We start from the raw sequence: 22,210 nt of genomic DNA, 5'->3' as shown, positions 1-22,210 counted from the left end.
AGGAGAGAGATAGAAACACCAATGATGAGAATCATTGATTGGCTGCCTCCTCCATGTCCCTTACTGGGGATTGAGCCCACAACCCAGGCATGTGCTCTGACCCGGAATTGAACTGCAACCTCCTGGTTCATGGGTCAACGCGCAACCACTGAGCTGGGCTGGAGTCTTATTCTCAACTAGAGGCCCTGTGCACGACATTCATGCAGGGAGGGGGGGGGGCGGGATACGTGGTCCCTCAGTCCAGCCTGCACCCTTTTTCACAGTTCGGGAGCCCTCGGGGGATGTCCGACTGATAGCTTAGTGGACTGTGGGGAGCGGTCATCCCGCCACTGCAGCTACACTTGCCAGCTATCAGCCCAGCTTCTGGCTGAGTGGTGCTCCCCCATTCCCCCGACCCTGTGGGAGCACACTAACCACCAGGGGGCAGCTCCTGCGTTGGGCGACTGCCCCCTAGTGGTCAGTGCACGTCATAGCGACTAGTCATCCGCCATTTGATTTGCCTATTACCCTTTTATTATATAGGATAGTAAAACGAGCCCATACTTGAAATCAAGGGAACCTGGACCCCCCAACTATCTGTTAATTCCTGGCTACGTATGGTCATTAATTTCTCTGACCCTAAATTTCTATTAAAAAAGGGAACCATAAGCCCTCTCTCCCCAAGACTGTGAGTGGGAGAGTGTGTGTAACCGACTCCAGGCATGCGAAGGGCACAGCCTATAATTGAGCGCTGCTGCTGCCACCGCCATCACCACCAGTGTCCAAGGCAGTTCCTGGCACACAGCTGACTCCTGGACCAGGGGTGTGGCAGCCACTGTGACTGCTCTGCCCTGGGCTCCTTCCCTTCCGGCGGACCTCTCCCTTTGTTGCCAAGGTGGGAGGCTCACCAGCCACGCTGTGGTTCAGGTGGATGGTGCCCTCTGCTGGGCGTGAGGGGAAGGGCCTGCAGGGAACGTCTGGCTTAGGGTGGGAAGGGCAGTCTCCACCCAAGGTGTGAGTGTGGAGATAAAGGAGCTTACTGGCCATCAGTCCCTCAACCACAGTAGTGAGAACTACAACACTTACGCAGCGCTTGTATGCCAGGCACCTTCTAGCACTTTACGGATATGAACTCCTTTTTCCCTCCATTTTCCAGATGAGAAAAGTAAGGCACCGAAAGGTACAGTGATTTGTCTAAGGTGTCCTGCCCGGAAGTGCTGGGATTCGAACTGTGCCCTGAACCACAGCTCCTTGGTGGATTGTTTCAGTGGGAGGTAGGCTCTGCCTTCAGCCCAAAGGAGCTAGCCCCATGGGGTTCCATTGAGTCTGGAACTGGACATACAGGATGTGGGCTGTCAAAGGGGCTTTCCAGGGTGACCGATCTCTTTGGTCCAAAAAAAAAGTGCCATTAGGTCAGCCACAGGGAAAAGGCATGGTGAGAAGTGAGGCCTGGGCTCAGCCCACCTCTGCCCGGCTAGAGGGGTCTTAGGGAGTGCCCACTTTTGGCACCTCTATCTTTTGCCACCTGAAAAATGACAGGGGTAGCCTGGAGGCAGTTTTCAAAATGCTCTGAATTGGGGGGTTCTTAAGGAGCAATATTGAGAGGATGAGGCTAAGGAGTGGGTCTCTGAGCACCCCAACTCCTTCTTCCAACTAAGTCACTTTATCTTTTTTGTTGAACTTGGGTTAAAAGTCTGTGGGATGGAGATGGTGGGGGGGGGGGATCATTTAATAGAATGAGCCTGAGGGGTCCTTTCAGCACCAAGCCATCAGCCCAGACTGAACCCTCCATTCAGAATCAGGCAGCCTTGATCCCAACCAGGACCACGGTCTCTCCCAACCCCAACCCTCCCTGGTAGGTGGAAGACTAGCTTTGAAGCATCTGCAGAGATGGATGCTCCAGGGAGTTTAACAGTGTTAAAGGCAAAAAATAGAATCAGTAATGTCCACGGATGGAGGCGAGATTAAGTAAATGCTAACGTATCTAAACTGGATGCATTAGAGACAATAAGGCAGCCTGCTTGTATGTCCTGTTAGGAGAAGACAGATGGCAAAATGCCTATGTAAGGCATAGGGAGAAAGATTGGAAGGATGCACACCCAACTGTTGAACCACAAAATGTGAATAATTAATACTCAAGGGATAGAAAATCAAACATTCAGGTGGCCACTGGTAGACGGTTGCCCTGGTTCCAGTTGGCACCCACTCTGAGTGGTTAGCACTGGTGACTTATGTTGACTTATTACAGGCCCCAAAGACTAGTCCTAAGATCCTGTTTTGCAGATAAGAAGCAGGCCCGAGTGAGAGTGACCTCAGGGCCATTCCCATCGCAGAGCCCAAGCTTAGTCCGAGGCTGGCGACTGGTTCCACCACTCGGGGAATCCAGATCCACCCAGAGCCCAGGCGTGGCTAGGAAAGGCCGCTTTTCCTCCTCGACCCCCTCCATCAATCTCAGGGGAGGAAGGCCAGCCCAAACAGTGGCTGTTTGGTTTTATGATTAGTCTCCACTAAAGATAGGGTTTCAGGCTTTATTCAAGCTTCCCTGAGAGGAGTTTAAGATAAGGGGCAGCAGGTGTTTGCTGGCTGAGATACCTAATCCTCCCAAACAACCTTATCAGCCAAAGCAGCAGGGCCCTGGTGGAGGGGAATCTGAGGTCGTAGGAGCCAGAGGCAGCAGCTCAGGGGAGAGACAGGAAGCGGCCTTGACTGTGGGCTACGGTGCTAAGGACCAAGGGCGGGTGAGGTTTCTTACCTTATTTCTCTTTTCACTTCCCCATCCAGGGCCTGGGTCTGAGGCTTCCGGACACCCTCAGCCTCGTCCTTCAGAGCCTTCGTCTTAACCTTGCGCCTGCATCAGAACCACCTGGAAGGCTTGTTAAAGCAGCCGCCAGGGTCCTGCCTGCAGTTTGATTCTGCAGGTGACACGGCTGCTGGTGGCCCAGGGACTGCACTTTGAGGACCTGCTTTCCAGAGGGTCACTCTTGTGGGAAGGAAACATTTATTTCAACGTCAGCCATCTTTTCAGCTTCACTTCAGATTCTATCCTGTCGGTTCATTGCAAAGAAAACATTGACATTTTTCTTGAACAAAGGCCCACGTGCATGGTTCTCTGCCTGCTGCCTCTTCGGCCCTATCCCTGCATCCGTGGCTGGGCGCTGTCGGGAGTGTTCGATTTCGTTGACATGCGGAGTTGAGCTCTCTTTCTGTCTGGCTTGATTTTGATGATGATCAGGCGTCATTTAAAAGAAATACAATAAGGCTCTTCTCCAAAGGAGGGAAATCCCCTCGGAGGGTGATTGCAAGGATGGGTTTAAAGGAAATCATTGAAGTTAAGTGCTGTCCAGGCCTAATAAGGGACTAACTAGTAGCCGTTACCAATGAACACAAATAGCACCTTGTGCCACACATGAATTCACTTACCCTCCACAGACCACCTCGTTTTATGCATGAAACCTCTGAGGCAGGTAGAGGTTAAGTGATGCTAGGAAGTAGCAAGCCAGACCCCCGCTCCCCACGCCCCCAACCCGTCTCTCAACACAGCCCGTGGCAGAGGAAATCACGCGATACATACGCCCCATAAGAAATGATGTCCCGGGCAGCCCTGGTGGTCTCAGCTCAGGGGTCAGGAGGTTAACTGGCTTTCACACAGATGGGAGACTGAATCCACAGGGAGGAGAGCAGCTTCGTCCCCACCTGGGCCTGTAAAGGGATCCTGAGTTTCCTCTACCAAGTGGGGAAGCTGTGGTGAAGCCGGCGGGGTGAGCGCTCACTTCCCTCCCACAACTCTGAAAAGTCTAAAAACCATTGAATTTTACACTTAAGTGGGTGAATGGTATGGTATGTGAATGTGAATCAATAAAACCACTTAAAAAAGTTCACTCCCCTGACACCTCTGGGAAAGTTCCTTTAATAAAAAAGTTCTAGTACATTTACCCGATTGTCATCACCCTTCGTCTACAGCACTCCACGGGGAAAATAAAAATAAAGGACAACCTAGACACGCTCAGTATAAAAACGCAGCAATCCGTTCAGATTAGGAGGCCTCGGGCCTGGAGATCAAAGAGAAATGTGTGAGGCCGAGAGCCCAGCAGCTCTGGGCTGGGCTCTGAAGGCTCCAGGGGACCGCTGAGGACCCGCCTCTAACTTTTTGAAAATAGCATTAAAAAAAAAAAAAAAAATCCGGGCTGTTAAAAGCGGCCTCTTCCTAAGGGGAAAGGTCCATTCCAGAGAGAACAGTATCTTGGGGCGTCAGGACACAGGGCTCAGCATTTCATGGCAGGGAAGAGACTCCCGAAAATTCAGCCTCCGAGGCACCCAGCCCGAGGCTGCGAGGTTTCAGTGCTGAAGTCCAACGGCCCATGTTTGAAGGGCTGAGAACCAACCCATCTGCTGTCAGACTCCAGGCCTCTTCCCTCCAAGTTGCTAAGGCCACTTCTCAACAGCTCAGAGTCCTGGGCTGAGGGGGGACTGAGCCCCTTTGCAGATGCAGCTGGGCCTGACGTTCAGCCCTGGGCCCTGCCGGCCCGGAGGCCTAGTCATCCTGGCCAGCCCCGTACATGTCCGCCAGCTTCTTGAAGCGGCTGCCCCATTCGTTCAGATAGTCATAGTCTTGGTCCTGGTCAGAGGCCGAGGAGGTGAGGGAGCTGAGCGACGGGGCCTCAGAGCCGCAGCCCTCGTAGTCGAACACCAACAGGGAGTCATAGGGCGGGGCTGTGGGGTCCGTGTTGGCCGCCTTCAGGTTCTGTAGCGACAGAGAGCAGGTGGTTAAGAGCCGCGGGATCCCACACTTGGCAGCTGCAAGGACTCAGGCAAGTTGGTTCACTGGGCTGAGCCTGCATCTCCTCACTTGCGAAGCCACTTCTCCCCTCCCTTGAGGTTTGGAAGGTTGACATGAAATCATGCAATGAGCTCAGCACGGGGCCCGGCATACAGCAAGTGCTCAGCGCGACAGGCCAGCACGGGGAAGGGCCGGGACTCTGACATCAGAGGGCTTAAGCCAGAACTCAGACTTCACATACTATCATGTGACGTAGGGAAGTCCTTTAACCTCTCTGTGCTGCTTTTTTCTCATCTCTGAGATGGGGAGACTTCATATAGTTTTAGAGGAATAAATGAATGTATGTAAAGTGCTTACTGAATAGTACCTGGCATAATAGCGGAACACTATTTCCTTATTTGTAAAACGAGGATAATGATGGGATTCCTACCCTACAGAGTTGCCATAGGGGTTAAATGAGATACTATTTGCAAACTGTCCAATACACAGAGACATTCTAGAAACTGACTTCATCTAAGGAAAAAGCTGCAGGTATTTAGCTCCAAGGTGTCTTCTCAAACCCACCACTCCAGGTACTTTCCCCAGATGCTGTTGTTTTAGCACGGCACTCTCAAATATGCTCAGGCTACTTCCAGAAAGCAAAAAGTGTAGCTGCCTTTTATGCAGAAGAGAAGACTGAGCCAGAAGGGGTCAAAAGCCAGGGTGAGGTATCCTGACCGCCCCTGAGCCCTTTGCCCACTGCTACTTCCTTGCACTCCCCAATCCATGCACCCACCCACTCATCCATCCATCCTTCCTATTAAAAACCTCCATTTACTGATTGTTACTGAGGTACCAGGCTCATATCATCTACCTCCTATGTACCTAGTTCAGTGGTTCTTACAACCCTGGGAGCCAAAAATATCAGAGCCTATAAAAACAGATGCCTGTGTCCCTGGCATTGATATTTTTCAAAATTCTTCAAATGTGTGACTAGAGTTAAGAACACTGGAGGCACTCAGCTACTAGCAACAATCGCTAGCATTACCTAACGCAGTGGTCGGCAAACTGCGGCTCACGAGCCACATGCGGCTCTTTGGCCCCTTGAGTGTGGCTCTTCCACAAAATACCGACTTGGGGTGAGTCCAAGGCATCAGTTTTTGACGTCCCCAGGAGATTGCAATGGGAGGGCAGCTTGGGAGCCACCATGCTAGCCCTGTTCCAGGTGCTTATGCATCCAATCCTTAAAGCGACCTGTAACACAGGTCCCAACCGACTCCACACCAGGACCGCCCGGCACCTTTAGAAATCCAAACCCAGGTTCTCTGGCTCCAGTTTTTTCCTAACAACCACTATACAGGGTGGGGCAAAAGTAGGTTTCCAGTTGTTCATATGGAAAATAATACAATTACTAATAAATATTACTAATTGTTTTGTGTACTCAAAACCGTACACCGACTTCTGCCCCACCCTGTATTTGTTGAATAAATGAGTAAATGATTCCTAATCCATTCTTTACCACTCTGCAAGCTAGGGTTTCATAAAGCAGGAAACAGAAGCACAGACGTTACTCAAAGGTGCCAGAGGTCACACGACTGGTTGGTGGTGAAGTCAGGATTTGAACCAAGAGCCAAGACTCTGGCCCATGCTCTTTCCCCTGTGCCAGTGGAGCCTGAGTACCGGGCTGCCCTAGGCTGGCCCCCATGCCTCACCTCGGTGATGAAGTTGCCGATTTCATCGGGGTTGGCTGGCCGCTGACGGTACATGGGCGTGGGGATAAAGGCTGGCGCCACATCGTTGCGGAGAACCACCTTGGGCCGGGCCTCCAGACCCCGGTGGAGTTGGGTGATGTCATAGTCCTTTGAGAAGGGAGAGCATGAGATTGAGAAGGACTCCCCTGCTCCCCCACCATCTACATCTCACCCCACTTCGCTCCCAGTTGGATGTTCTGGTAGGTCTGAGAAGACAGAAACGTCTGTGATTTCTGAAAGCCCTAGTCTCCACATCCCCTCTCTCAAATTAAGTGCAGGCTGAAGGTCACCTTATTTGGGGCCAAAGAGACTATAGCAATGGACCAGATACCCTCTCAGAAGAGGGGAGTTGGTGGTGGATCCTGCACGAAGATTAACGCTTTAGGGCAGGGGTGGGGAACGCTCACTCATTTGGTCTGGCCCTGCCAAGGAATTAGACACGAAGATTAACGCTTTAGGGCAGGGGTGGGGAACGCCCACTCATTTGGTCTGGCCCTGCCAAGGCATTAGAGGTGAGTTAATTAAATGTCCGACCAAATAGAGCAGGCTAATTTTTAAGTTGATAATTTTGTATGGCCTGAGATGTTATAAATGTTAGGCCAGGGTCTGGTCAATGTAGCTAAGTAACATGGTTAGTTGGTTGACTTAATCACCCCTGCCAGTGGCCCCACACCCCAGGTCTCCCAATGCCCTACCTGGTCCTCCTCGCCACCCCCCTCTTCGCCATAGTAGAAGACGTTGTCACGGGTGTCGTCTTCTGGGAGCAGAAGGGGTTCCTTGACCTTCTGCTTCTTTCTCACCAGCAAGAGGAGCAGTACCAGGAGGACTGAAAGGGTGGGCAAGTGTGAATATTCACCATCCCCCACAATCACACAGGACCCCCAGACTCTCAGAGCCCCACCTAGTTTTAGATCCCTCCACTCGGTAGCCAGAGCGTAACACACTTCAATCACTCCCTTGCACCTAGGAACACCTGTAACTCATCAAGGTGTACAGGATCTGGCCCTGGCCTGTTCCCATCCCTCCCTCTCCCCGACCCAGGTCTAGTCACAGTGGCCTCCTGGGAGTTCCTTAAATATACCCAGCGGGTCCCCACTTCAGAAAAGCTCCGGGCTATTCCCTTGCCTGGAACACTCTCTATGCACATGCAAGGCTCTCACCCTTCATGTCTCAGCTCAATGTCACCTCCTCCTGGCAGCACTGTGACTTCATCCCATCTACAATTCTGCATCATTTATTGTCAGTCTTCCCTTATTAACGGTACTGGTCTTAGGGGAATTCTCCTTTGTAGGGATGGGACTTTTCTAGCTGATGTTCCTTTTCTACTGACTGAATGACACTCCTGGAATTCGGAGTTTAAGGAAGAGATGGGCAATGCTGGTGGCCCTTGGTCCCAGAAGTTCAGTGTAGAATCAGGTTTTCTAACTACCCCATCCTTAGAGGGGGAAGGGCACCGGTACTCACACAGCAGAGCCAGGACGGCCCCCAGGATGGGGAGCAGGAGGAAGCCCCCCTTCCAGCGTTCGGGGCAGGTCTCCACGTGGCCGTGGCAGTCGCACACGGTGGCCTTGATCACTGCCAGCTGTTGCTTGTTGCCGCGGTCAGACAGAGAAAGGTGCACATCGTATGTGTCTTGCTTTAGGAACTTCTTAAGCGACAAGGCCACTGTGTCTCCTGGAGTGGACAGATAATTTATTCACCTCGGGGAAACCATAAATGGAACAGAGCGTATCACAATGGAGGTTTGAGGCAACAGCCTCTATACCTGGGTGACAAAGGAAAGTATCCCAAAAGCACACTTTGATCAAGTGTTAAAAATTGGTATTTGGCCCTGGCCAGCAGAGCTCAGCTGGGTGTCATCCCGTGTACCAAAAGGTTGCTGGTTCAGTTCCTGGTCAAGGCACATGCCTGGGTTGTGGGCTCCATCTCCCATGGGGGGTGTGCAGGAGGCAGTCAGTCAATATTTCGGATGTTCACTCTCATATGTAAGTTTCTCTCTCTTTCTCTCTCGCTCTCTGAAAATCAATAAAATATCTTAAAAATTTTTTTTTATATATGGCCGAAGCCAAATTCACCATCATGGTAAGGATTATTGGGGCAGAAAAAAAAAAAACTTACATTAAAAAACACACACAATAATCACAGTATTTTTAAAATATGACGTTTCTTAAAAGTCTTGTCATGCAGAGCCAGTAATTTCTTAGCACCATTAGCTGCTAGACCAGCGGTCGCCAACCGGTGGTCCGAGGTGGTCCGTGAGGTCTGAAAGGTTGGCGACCGCTGTAGACTGTTCTTTGCCTCAAAAACACCATTCTTCCTAGGACAGTGATGGCGAACCTTTTGAGCTCGGCGTGTCGCGTGTCAGCATTTTGGAAAACCCTAACTTAACTCTGGTGCCGTGTCACATATAGAAATTTTTTGATATTTGCAACCATAGTAAAACAAAGACTTATATTTTTGATATTTATTTTATATATTTAAATGCCATTTAACAAAGAAAAATCAACCAAAAAAATGAGTTCGCGTGTCACCTCTGGCACACGTGTCATAGGTTCGCCATCACTGTCCTAGGAGATAGCTAACCTCATGCTTTCTTTCTTTCATCATCACCTGAGGATATTTTTAAAATTGATTTTTAGAGAGAGAGGAAGAGAGAAACATCGACGTGAAAAACATTGACTGGTTGCCTCTGTATGCACCTCGATCGGGGACTGAACATACAACCTAGGTATGTGCCCTGACTTGGAATTAAACCCATAACCTTTTGGTGTACGGCAGCGGTTCTCAACCTGTGGGTCGCGACCCCTTTGGCGGTCGAACAACCCTTTCACAGGAGTTGCCTAAGACCATCCTGCATATCAGATATTTACATTACAATTCATAACAGTAGCAACATTACAGTTATGAAGTAGCAACGAAAATAATTTTATGGTTGGGTCACAACATGAGGAACTGTATTTAAAGGGCCAGAAGGTTGAGAACCACTGGTGTATGCGATGGTGCTCCAACCAACTGAGCCACCTGGCCAGGGCTAACCTAATATTTTAATAGTCCTGTTAACTGGCCAGTTTTCCTATTTGAAAGTTCACTACCATTTACTACTGCAGCATTTTGCTCTTGCAATAGTAAATACAATGTTTACACCTCAACTGCATGATAGCATTTCAATATTCTAAGCACTGCTATTGTGAGCATCAATTATTAATAAATTCAAATGCACACGACTTGGTGACATAACATGTTGTTAAGCAGGTCAGAGAGGACGCTAACCTGTGTTATGACTGCACACAAGTCAGGGTTGCTGGAAATAAGGCTGCAATGGGCACTGAGCTAACTGACCTTCAAAAGCCCAGGGAGGGTGGCGGGCTAACCACAGGCAGAAGCTGAGCTCGGTGCAGCCTGCACAGGGGGCATTATTCTGGGGAGACGGTGGGGCAATCCTAGAGTGGGGAGAGGGGCTATGTTTGCAGGTGAGAAATACAGTCAGGGGCATCTCTGAAAAAAGACCTTCCATTTAGAGCCAAAGTTCTCAGGCAGAGAGCTACTTAAGCTTGGATGGGACTATTTTTCATCATGCAGGACTTCCCCAAGCATGGCAGATCCTCACCACTCAATGCCACAGTATTTCCCAATCACTGGGACAATAAGAAACAGCCCCACATTTCCAGCTCACCTGCCCTCAGAGGTGCTGGCCTATGCCAGCACTGACCTCGAGCCATTTTCAGTTCAAAGCCTCTGTACATTCACTGGGCCCCTCTTAGTGAAAAGGCCAGAAGGGAACATTCATCCCGTGCCACCGGCAGGGCGAGTTCTGCAGGCTGAATGTCTGGTCTGCCGTGTAGAGAGGCCAATGTGGGGTATTTCACAAACACCTCTATCACCATGCTGTTCCCAGACACCGGAGGGCCGATTTCTCAGTTGGTGGTGGTGGCGGTGCTGGTGGCCGTGGTGATTAAATTGACACGTACTATGTACCAAATCCTATTCTAATCTTCACCATAGCTTGGAGGCAGGTACTGCTATCCCCCTTTTACAAATGCAGGAACTGAAGCTTAGGGAGATCAAGTAACCAGCTTGAGGTCACACTGGGTCAAGTTTGAATTAATTCCCCTGACAACGGGGACAAGATCGGGTCAAAAAACTAAATTAAAACCAAGAACCAGATATCAATACTGTTATCAGGTGCTGGCACCATTGGGCTTTGGCCATAATGCTCACACCTGACAGAGCCGGAGCTGATCTGTTGGGAAGTCGCGGTGGTGAAAAGGGCCGTGGGCATCTACCGAGCACTGACGTGCCAGACACAACCTTTCCATGTGATCACTTACTCACCCTCCATCGTAACTGGAGAAGCAGGTTCAGTTACTGGCACCATTTTATAGACAGGGGAATCGAGGAACAGTGAGGCTCGGCAACTTGCCCACAATCACAAAGCTAGTAAATGAAGGAGCCAGGTCTGGGACCAAGGCCTTGTGGCTCCAGAGTCCACTCTCTCTGAACAACATGGTCAGGGAGGGAAAAATGTCTTCTAGGCCACAAGGGGGTGACAGGAGACCAATCTGGGCTCCCCAAAGGAAAGGTGCTGGATAGATATACCCAAATCACAGGAATCACAAAAATGAGCCAAAGCGGGTGTCTGAAGCAGGTGGGAAGTCCTTTCTGCACTGGGATTAGCAGCAGTAATGGACACTGGGCATCTGGTTTCACTGCAGCAGAAGGCAGAGCTTGATTGTACTAGTTCCCAGATGCCGGAGGACCGATTTCTCTTCTGGGGGGACTTGGCCCCAAGAGGAAGAGGAGAACCTTTTTTAAAATATACTTTTTTTCTTGATTTCAGAGAGGAGGGGAGAGGGAGAGAGAGATAGAAACAACAACGATGAGAAAGAATCATTGACTGGCTGCCTCCTGCATACCCCACAAGACTGGGGATCGAGCCCACAACCTGGGCATGTGCCCTGACCGGGAATCAGACCGTGACCTCCTGGTTCTTAGGTCAACGCTCAATCGCTGAGCCATGCTGGCCAGGCAAGAAGAGAAGATTTTTTTTTTTTTTAAAGAGATAGATCAGAGAGAGGGAGGAAGAGAGAGCTTTTTTTTTTTTTTTTAATATATTTTATTGATTTTTCACAGAGAGGAAGGGAGAGGGATAGAGAGTTAGAAACATCGATGAGAGAGAAACATCGATCAGCTGCCTCCTGCACACTCCCTACTGGGTATGTGCCCGCAACCAAGGTACATGCCCTTGGCCGGAATGGAACCCAGGACCCTTGAGTCCGCAGGCTGACGCTCTATCCACTGAGCAAAACCGGTCAGGGCAAGAAGAGAAGATTTTAAAGGAGAGTGATGCAGACCCTGGCCAGGGTGCTCAATTGGTTGAGTGTTGTTTCATACACCAAAAAGTTGCCGGTTTGATTCTTGGTCAGGGTACATACCCAGGTTTCGGTTTAATCCCTGATCAGGGTGCATACGGGAGGCAAACAATCAATGTTTCTCTCTCACATTGATGTCTCTCTCTCTCTCTCTCCCCATTTCCTTTTTTCTCTTTCTAAAAAAATAAGTAAATAAAAACATATTTTAAAAAATACTGCAACCTTAAAAAAAAAAAAGGAAAGTGATGCAATGCTTCTCCGGGGACCTACTGGCACTTACTGGATCTGCCTCTCATGCACCCGGGGTCATCACCCATTTAACACTAGTAAAGCCCCTCTCTAGGCCTGTGGCAAATAAACTACTACTGAAGGCCGAGAAGCGACAGAGGCAGGTGGGAGCAGGGTTGGGGGCCAGGGGCTCTGGCTTCAATCTTTATTGCTCACTCACTCTGTGCCCGTGGGCATGCTTTTCAACCTCTCTGAGTCTCACTCTCATCTGTAAATAGGGAGAAAAAATACTGACCACAGAGGTGGTAGAAATATTAAATAAGGAAAAAAAGAAAAAGCATCTGCACATCACCAAGGTTCAATAAACGGGAGGCAGCAAGAGTATTAGGGTAAATCAGACTGCCTGGATTCAAACCCTGGTGCCATCAATTTCTAGCCATAGAGCCTCAAGCAAGGTAAGCCTTGGTCTGTAAGCCTTGGTCTCCTCATCTGTAAAATGGGTGTGCACACGTGTGTATGTGGTAATAGTACCTTCTTCACAGGATTGTTGTGAGGATTTAAAAATCTAATCTACGTAAAGCATCTGAAGTGGTGTTTAGCGCGCTCAGTGCACTTTAGCTGTTATCATGGCGTTGGGACCCTGACTCACGTGACATAGTCACACCCCCTCTCTCTGGGCTTGTTTTTCCATTTACACAGGACGGCAGTTGGGCTGGAATGGTATTTAACACGTTAAGCGCCCAGCCTGTTTTGTCTTCTGCACGGAAAGTGTAGAGCAGGGGTCCTCAAACTTTTTAAACTGGGGGCCAGTTCACTGTCCCTCAGACCGTTGGAGGGCCAGACTATAGTTTAAAAAAAAACTATGAACAAATTCCTATGCACACTGCACATATCTTATTTTGAAGTAAAAAAACAAAACGGGAACAAATACAATATTTGTATTTGCATGTGGCCCGCGGGCCGTAGTTTGAGGACCCCTGGTATAGTGTCAGTCATTGGTGACTGGGCGCTTAACGTGTTAAGGCTCTTATGGAATTCCACAGGCTCCCGGTAGGTAAATCATTAGCCTTGGATTGATGTTCTCGAGACCATGACCTCTGTGGCCCACAAGATGCTCAGTGGGCGTGTGTGCGGGGTCCTGGTGTGGGGCAAACCCACCCAGCAGAGCTGGCACCCGCCTGCCACCATCGCTCATTACCTTTCTCATTGACCTTTGCCGTCCAGTAGATGTCCGAGTCCTGTGTGAGCTGGGCCTTGAAAGGGGAGGTGTGTGGGGACAGGTCCTTGTCTGTGATGTTCAGCACCTGGGGCACAGGGCTTTGGTTGCAGATGGTGATCTGACGGGGCTCGGGGACAGGGCCGTGGTCATTGACGTCCACCAGTGTTAGCAGGAGGGTCCCCGTGCCAGTGGCGGGAGGGCTCCCTGTGCATAATGACACGTATGATCCTTCTCAACATCTGCCCTTGATTGGGTTGATGAATCAATGTTAAGCTCCCCTATGACCTACCCAGTCGGCCTCAGGGAGGGTCCTGTTGCTGCCTGGCTGTAGCCTCTGAAGACCCTCCATACACTAGCTTCACTATAGATCAAACCAGTGATGGCAGATACAAGGCAATGAGCCAGCATTCTCGTTTATGTGTCCACAGCAGATATTACTAACTGACCAGAGCATAGAGTTGCAGCCACTTCATCCAGACAGCCACTAGCATTCTGTCACAAAGCACTACTGGCCACCTCTGGGCTAATGCAGCTTCCCTTCACAGACCTCTCACCTGCCTCCAGGCCTCCATTCACTCACTATGTGTCAAACAGAGATGACAATCACATCACAACCCCCACCCTGCCATAGTGTGACATCACTGATCAAGCATGGCACTTCCAGGCAACCCCTTTCAATTAATCCAGGGGACATGGACAGGCTAATTCAGGGCTTAGTGAACCACAAACTTAGGCTCCAAAATATCTCCTAACTCAGGTTTAAGGAAATCAGAACCATAGCCAACCACCCAAGGACCAGTCTTTAAAACACTCCTCTGAAGGACCCCTTCGAACCCTCCAGATTGGATTGCTAACACCCCCCTACACACACACACACCCCTACTCCCCCTATGGAGGGGACATGCTGTGTTATGTGACCTGGGAACCAAAAGTGCCCATGAGGAGGGGATGGGAGGAAGCTCTCACCATCATCCGTGGCCAAGACCATGACTTCATAGATGTTGTTCCTCACAAACCGCTCATCCTCGCGGTCCAGGACTCCCGCGGCAGTGACCTGCCCACTGTCCGGGTCCATCGCCAGCCACCCTGCTGGGTCTCTCAGGATGTGGTAGCTGGAGTGGAAAAGTCGAGAAGAGTCACACACAGAATACTCAGAATTCTGGCGTCATTATTCAAAGCTTCCTCATGCCAACTAGTGGACAGTATCCTGGGACGCAGGGCTCCTGAGCAGGATCATGTGGAGAGAGCATCTTACCCCTAAATGGGAGCCTGAGCAGCAGGTGGGGGGCCAGCATGGATATGTGAGAAGGAGCAGGATCACCTGCCCCCTAAACCCCTGCCCAGAGTCTTTAGCCTTGGGGAGGATGGGAAGGGAGGCCAGGGGAGATGTTCAAAATACTTCACAATCTTTACGGCAATAAGAACAAACACTGGCCATAATAAACAACCATCCAGAAGGTTCAAAATACTTAACAATCTTTAGGGCAATGACAACAAGTACTGGTTATAATAAATAACTGTCCAAAAGGTTCAAAATATTTCACAGTCTTTACAGTAATAAGAATACTGGCCATAATAAACAACCGTCCAGAAGGTTCAAAATATTTCACAATCTTTACAGTAATAAGAATACTGGCCGTAATAAACAACTGTCCAGAAGGTTCAAAATATTTCACATTTTTAAAAATATATTTTTTAATTGATTTCAGAGAGGAAGGGAGAGGGAGAGAGAAAAACATCAATGATGAGAGAGAATCATTGATTGGCTGCCTCCTGTATGCCCGACACTGGGGATCAAGCCCGCAACCCGGGCATGGGCCCCGACCAGGAATAGAACCATGACCTCCTGGTTCATAGGATGATGCTCAACCACTGAGCCACGCCCGTCGGGCAAAATATTTCACAATCTTTACGGCAATGAGAACAAATACTGGCCATAATAAACAACCATCCAGAAGGTTCAAAACATTCCACAACCTTTACGGCGATGAGAACAAACACTGGCCATAATGAACAACGCCCAGTGCATTGTTCCAGTGCATCTGGAGGCATCCGAGCCCAGCCCCTGCATACCTGACCCTCTGGCTCCCCCTGTCCGGGTCCTGCGCGGTGTAGGTGCAGACAGGCTCCCCAGCAGAGATGTCCTCCTGGACCTCAACGACATTGGAGGGCGGGACGAACACGGGGGCCTCGTTCACATCCTCCACGTGGACCACTACAGTGGCCGTGGAGGTTGGGAGCTTCACTACGAAGGGAGCCTCATTGGTCACTTCAATGTACAGCGTGTGCTGGTTTTTGGCCTCAAAATCCAAGCCCTGAGAGGGAAGAAGGAGGATCTGAGCTGCCATTTTATGAGGAGGCCCCCTGCAGAGATGGGATGTCAGAGGGAAGGGCCCACCACGCTGCCCCTTCCCTACCCACAAAGCCACCTGCATTTCCTGAGTGGCATCTAGAGGGACCTCTCAGACCACCCCACCGCCCCAAAGGCAACCAGACTGGTGAGCCCCAGAACTGGTTCCCAATGGGGTGGTGCCGCCCCCTAGTAGGCACTGTAGACACTTGTGAAGGCATTTCTCTCTGTCATAACGACTGGGGGTACCACTGGCATTTACAGGCTGAGGCAGGGACACAAAGAACTGCCCCATATCCATGTGACTAGACAACATTCCGCTGGACATTTGTGTATTCACGGGTGTGAAAAATCTGTTTACAATTGCAATCTAGAACATATTTTACGTAAAAAACCCTTTTTGGTGTGGTTTTAATATAGACTGAATTTTCTAGGAATGGAACTTCTGAGGGGGAATTGTAATTTGATTTGTTCAGGCCTTTCCCAAGAGTTGTTTATTTGCTGTTCTGGGGAAACACATTAATACCACTTGTGTTGTGAGCCGCCTGAATGAGCCAGTATTCACTACATTAGAATGATTCTACAGAGATACAAAAGAAATCAAAGAAAGATCAGTCCCATCTTCCTGAAGTATCAATTTTATTTACGTAGAAGTGAAGATACCTAACTACTAAGTAATTCAGAATACCTTACTATCCAATCACCTAGATATGGAGTAAGTACAAAATTAGCAAGAATTCCAATAAGACAGAGACCCTCTGGGTGTGGACTGACTGAGGCCAGCCAATGGACACTGGGAACTGAGCAGAGGGGCTCCACTGACCTGCTTCGATGCGATTTGGGTCCCTGGTTAAGATTTAGTATGAAAGAAGGAATTCCGCCACAGGAAAGGGATGGGGAAGTGTTGGAGGCCACTGGCCCGGTGCGCACTCTGATGAACGAATGGTCCAAGGCACATGTCCCCAGGCAGGGGTTACCTGCCTCCTTGTCCTGGAGGCTGCAGACCTGACTGTCCCAGGTGTGGCCCTCGTCTAAAGCCCAAACGGACTCACCTTCTTGGTTGTCAGGATACCCTGGTTGCTCTCGGGGTGGGTGGTGATGGTAAAATGGTCCCCACTGCCACCTTCCAAGATGCGGTAGGTGGCACGCCATGCCGGTGAGCTGGGGGCGTCCAGATCAGTCACTGTCAGCCTCTGTACCTCACGGCCCACCGCGTTCTCGGGCACATGGGCCTCATACTGTCAGTGGGAAGCACAGCAGTCAGAGCAGAGACCAACACTCAGAGAGACTGTTCCATTCTTCTCCCGCTGCGAATCCTCCATCCAGCTCTAGGGCGCCTCATGCCTCTTAGCCTTTCTGGGACCACCCGACTCAGTCACCAGGGTTTCGGGGCACACAGAGAGGCAGCATGCCCCGAGCGCCGGCCTCCCAGCTGCTGGGACAGACCACAGCCATCTCGGGCCTGCTTTCCCTATACCCAGGGGCCTGATACTCCAGGAATCTCACCGGTCTGGGTGCCCAACCCCCTCCAAGTGTGACCACCTATGTAGTTGAGATCAGGAAGGCATAAGTGCTCTGGGGCAGGGACCGGGATCTTTTTTGGAAGTTCTAGAACAGATGACAACGACTAGGAAGTCAACTGCTTGGAACAAACTTTAATCAGCCTTAAGTAGTGCTCTGCAGCCAAAGCTGCCTCAAGACAGAAGGGAGATAGGTATCATCTCAACTGGCCCCGAGTTCTGTCACCGGAATGTACAAGCATTCACTGTGTGGGCGGGTAAGTCAGAAGTTTTTTTATCATCGAAGATTTTCATATGGACTTATACACCAGGGGTTGTGTTACACAGATGACTTCATTTAAAACTCAGAACAATGCAGCAGGTGTTATCATGATCCCCGTTTCTCAGATGAGGAAATGCAGCAGAGAGGTCGTTCTCAGCCTTCCTAATGCCGAGACCCTTTAATACAGTTCATGTTGTGGTGACCCCCAATCATAAAATTATTTTCGTTGCTATTTCATAACTGTAATTTTGCTACTGTTATGAATCGTAATGTAAATATCTGATGTGCAGGATGTATTTTCATTGTTCGCGACCCACAGGTTGAGAACCGCTGGGTTAGGGAATTTGCCTGAGGTCACACTGCTCGTAGGTGGTGGGGCTGGAATTGAAGCAACATAAGCTGGTTCTGGAGTTTCATTAGAAAGGAAACCCCTTGTCCTTCATTGCTGATGCAGGAAGAGGGAAGGAAGGAAGAAGCGTTACCTTTTGGGGATCAAACACAGGAGCGTTGTCATTGGCGTCAAGGACTGCCACGATGGCCACTGCCGCGGTGGTGGAGCCTTCCCCGTCCAGGTCGGTAGCCTGGACGGTCAGTGTGTACTCAGGAACTTTCTGGGGAGGAGAGGAGAGTGGAGGCCACTCAGAGTGCATGCCAGGGACCAATTCCAGCATGTCATAATTTCAAGAGTTTCATCAAAAGGTTGATGAGACTTGGGGACTCAACAGGGTTGAGTCACACATGTAGTCACCTGTTGGAAATGGCTAAAGGCATTTCCCCAAACCTTAGGAAACTGTGTGGCTGCCAGTCAGTTAAAGGGCATCTTAATCTACATGTTATTGCCTCCTGCTGGCCAAACACCTGTACAGCCGTAGGCTAATTCCCCCATCTGACAATGGACTCTGTACCAAACCCTGACCCTTTGAAGGGTATATCCCTGCCTTGCCTCAGGACAAGTTGTGTTAATAAAAAGCATGGGGTCCTGGGGACGGAGAGAACCTAAGACCTTAGACTTAAGATCTTAGAACTTAGCTCCTTTAGCTAAGCTCCTCTGACCCCCAATACCTTTCAAAATTATATCTTGTCTCCGGACTCTTTATTAGTCTCTGGACTCCTATGTCATCTACACACAGCCCCTTCTCCAGATTCCCGAACCCTTCTTAATGCTGGGACAAGAACCCCGGCAAGTGCAGCCTTGGGAGAATGCGGAGGGCGGCAGAATGTTTCTCCCTCTCACAGTGTTCTCTTGACTCCTCAACCCACCTCCCGAAAGAACAGAAGCAAAGGGTGGGAGGGGAGGGAAACTGCCCATACAAACAGCATCCCTGGGCCTGTCGGGGGCTGAAGCCTGGGCACTGCCCCCTGACCCTGGGCAGATGCAGAATGAGAGCTTTGAGCAGGGATGTGGTCAAAGGAATTAATTAGGAAACAGGAGGCAACTCCAGTATCCAAGGAGCTAATTCTACTTTGTGGTCCACGGGGGACAAATCTGGGCCATGTGCATGCTAAGTGAGCCGTTCCGAGAGGAAATGAGAAAACCTACAGAAAATATCAAATGTCTGCATTTTATAGCTGCCTCCTCAGCCTCAACAAGATGGTTTGGCGGCATGCCACTGGCCCAATGAGCTGGGGGACGCCAGCATAGGAACGGAGCAGCAACCACTGCCAGCTGACGTGGGTCCCCACTGCTCCACCGTGGGCTTTGGGAGCAGGGCCAGAGGCTTCTGCTCTGAGTGTCAGGCCCTGGCCTGGACAAACCTGGGTAGGCAGCACTTTTCCTAAGGGCCACTCACCTCCCGGTCCAGGCCACTGGAGATGACGCTGATGGTGCCTGTGCTCCGGTGGATGGTGAACATGTTAGGAGGGTCCTTTGGCTCTTGGCTGTGAATGGAGTAAGCAACCACCCCATTGTAGGTGTTGATGGCATCGTCCTCATCTGTGGCTGTCACCTGCATCACAGATGTACCTGGAGGGGAGAAAGGACGAGTGAGCCTCCTTCCTGCTCAGCGGCTTAGACCCATATTCCACTTTGTGACAGAGATCGATAATTGGTGCCCATTTTCCATTCTCCCTTTCTCCTCCCTCCCTTCTTTCTTAGAGACATAATCCTCCACAATCACTTGAGGTTGGGCACAGGCTTACCTGGAACAAAGACTATTTCCCATCCCTTCCTCAGCTAGCTGTGACCACAACTTTAAATCCTGACAAACGGGATTTACAACTTTGGGGGATGTGTTTTTCCGAGTATGGGTTTATTCTTCCCACCCTTCCCCTTGTCCCAGGTGGAATGGCTGGAGCTCCAGCAGCAACCATGAGACAACCTTGGGAACCACGCCAAAATAGCAGAGCAAGGAGATAGACGGAGTCTAGGTCTCCAACACTGGACAATACCATTCCAGACTGAACTGACCACTTGTAGGCTTCCTAAATATAAGAGGGGGAGGGGGAAGATTCCATCTTGTTTAAGGTACTGTGTTTCTTTTGAGAATTTCTGTTATTGGTAGTCTAACCAATTTATACTTCTCTGTATGTATTGTCTACAATTCAGAGAGGAAGGAAGAGGACCCCTTCCCAGCAGGACCCGTCTTTGAGAGCATTACTATGTATCTATTTTCCTGGTTTGCTGCTGGCCTCCCCCACCCTCTTCTCCAGCCCTGGGAATTTATTGTTCGCTCAGCATAAACCATGCTCCAGGACCTCCTAGCCCAGTGATGGCGAACCTATGACACGTGTGTCAGAGGTGACACACGAACTCATTTTTTTGGTTGATTTTTCTTTGTTAAATGGCATTTAAATATATAAAATAAGTATCAAAAATATAAGTCTTTGTTTTACTATGGTTGCAAATATCAAAAAATTTCTATATGTGACACGGCACCAGAGTTAAGTTAGGGTTTTTCAAAATGCTGACACGCCGAGCTCAAAAGGTTCGCCATCACTGTCCTAGCCTCTACTGCTTTTCTGCAGCTGCCATTCACTGCAGAGCCTCATGGCAGATGCTTCGTATTACATAAGTTAGGTGTATTATCTCTAATCTTCAGAATCCTTTAAGGCTGATATTATTGCCGTTTTCAGATGTGAGGACTGAGGCTCAGAGGTCAAGAACTTGCCCAGGGTCACAGCAGGTAAAGAGGTGAAATCAAGATTCAAATCTAGTCTTTGTAGCTCCAAAAAGCTAGTGGTTCCTAAACCTGGCTGATCATCTGAGACTTCTGGGAAATTTTCATATATAGATTCCAGAGCTCGAGTCCAGGATCACTCTTACTCAGGGATCTTGGGATGGAGTAGGAGCATCTGGACTTTAAAGAAGATCCCAGGTGATCTGTTGCACAGCCAAGGAAGTCAGAGGTAGAGGGTCCTTCCAGCCTTAAGGGTCTGGGCTGATCTCCAGATGGTAACGTAAGTCGACCCAAGGCCACAGACCTCGATAGCTATCCCCTCCTCAATCCTCTTACCAGGCAGTGCCCCCTCCAAGACACTCCCTTTGAAGACATCCTGGGTGAACTTGGGCTTGTGGTCATTCTGGTCTGTCACGATGATGGAGATGTTCATGGGCTCTTCCACGGAGGCGCCGTTCTCTGACACAGCGTGGCCAAAGAGCTGCGGGTGCACAGGTCTGGGGTCAGCTTGGTGGCGCCTCCCTTCCCACCAGGCCCCGGGGCGCTGCTTCTCATTGGATGCTAAAGGTTACTTGCCTCATACTTGGCAATCTTCTCCCGGTCCAGTGGCTTATTCAACAACAACCAGCCCGTTTCCTTCTCTATGGTGAAGACACCCTCAGGGGGGCTGTCTGCCCCAGGCCCTGTGATGCTGTAGAAAATCTTGGTGCCTCTGTCCTTGCTAGATTTGAGCTGGAAGCAAAATAAAAAATGGCAGCTGACCAAGTGACAAATATCTCATGGGTGAGGAGGCGCTGCCTTATCAGAAACTGGTGCCACGAGAGAGGCTTTCCTCGGTGGCCCCAGTGCTCAGCACCAAGAAACCTCTATTCAGGCCTTTAGGTGAGGGTCCCTGCAGCCACCAATGACGCCCAGGGAGAAAGCACAGTCATACCTGATTCAGCCTCTGAGGGAAGGGACCCTTGCCATTCTCAGGGACAGACAGCGGCGGGAACACCCATTCTCTCTTGCGTCTTCGTAAGATACGTTTGGATGGGGAGGTCCTCAGAGCCTTACTTTCCTGTAAGGAGAAGACCTCTTAACCGAGATATGCAAACAGCTGGAACACACCCACCATCCTCACCTACAGGAGTTAAGGGTCAGGAGGCAGACTTGGATGGGTCTAAGGCAAAAGAAAAATTGGAATAATCTAAGGTCCAGAGGACCAATGGAAAATTCTACAGTACATACATCTAGTGGAGTACAACGCAGCTCTAAAAATGAGGAGTAAGGAAGCTCTCTATGTGCTGACATGGAAAGACCTTTGATGTGTACTGTTGAGAGCAAAGAACAAGGTACAGAACAGTTTAGCATTTTATTTAACAAACACATAGTGCTTAACAGATGCCAGGCACTGTTCCATCTTTTGTGTAAAAAGGTAGGAAAATAAGACCATATCTTCATATTTGCTTATTTATAGACAAAGTCTGGGGAACACAAAAGAAATTACTAAGTGATTATCTGTGGGAAAGGGGTGGAGAGGGCATTAGGCAGATAGAGAGAAAAAAAGGGGAGGTAATTCATTGCATAATTTTAAATATATGTATTTTTTATTTTTGAACCATGTATACTAGTATATTAGCTATTCAAAAAACTAAATTAAAAGAAACAATGTGTGACC

General features: G+C 49.7%; 1 protein-coding gene across 1 annotated transcript in view; it reads right to left on the bottom strand.

Moving 5' to 3' along the window:
• Nucleotides 1-3,866: 3,866 nt before the first annotated feature.
• CDH3 (cadherin 3, type 1, P-cadherin (placental)) overlaps nucleotides 3,867-22,210 on the bottom strand; it is a 43,049-nt gene continuing 24,705 nt past the window's right edge. Inside the window, exons 4-16 of the mRNA XM_014547877.1 lie at nucleotides 21,485-21,610; nucleotides 21,127-21,282; nucleotides 20,887-21,031; nucleotides 19,225-19,397; nucleotides 17,917-18,045; nucleotides 16,705-16,890; nucleotides 15,376-15,617; nucleotides 14,269-14,414; nucleotides 13,282-13,506; nucleotides 7,951-8,160; nucleotides 7,182-7,312; nucleotides 6,448-6,594; nucleotides 3,867-4,720 (exon numbers count right to left, since the gene is read on the bottom strand). Coding sequence (XP_014403363.1) covers nucleotides 4,511-4,720; nucleotides 6,448-6,594; nucleotides 7,182-7,312; nucleotides 7,951-8,160; nucleotides 13,282-13,506; nucleotides 14,269-14,414; nucleotides 15,376-15,617; nucleotides 16,705-16,890; nucleotides 17,917-18,045; nucleotides 19,225-19,397; nucleotides 20,887-21,031; nucleotides 21,127-21,282; nucleotides 21,485-21,610 — 2,226 coding nt within the window. The 3' untranslated portion in view covers nucleotides 3,867-4,510. The remainder of the gene's footprint in view (nucleotides 4,721-6,447; nucleotides 6,595-7,181; nucleotides 7,313-7,950; nucleotides 8,161-13,281; nucleotides 13,507-14,268; nucleotides 14,415-15,375; nucleotides 15,618-16,704; nucleotides 16,891-17,916; nucleotides 18,046-19,224; nucleotides 19,398-20,886; nucleotides 21,032-21,126; nucleotides 21,283-21,484; nucleotides 21,611-22,210) is intronic.

The sequence above is a fragment of the Myotis brandtii genome, unplaced genomic scaffold (assembly GCF_000412655.1).
Source record: "Myotis brandtii unplaced genomic scaffold, ASM41265v1 scaffold486, whole genome shotgun sequence".
Lineage (NCBI taxonomy): Eukaryota > Metazoa > Chordata > Mammalia > Chiroptera > Vespertilionidae > Myotis > Myotis brandtii.
This window is presented reverse-complemented; position numbering and strand designations above follow the sequence as displayed.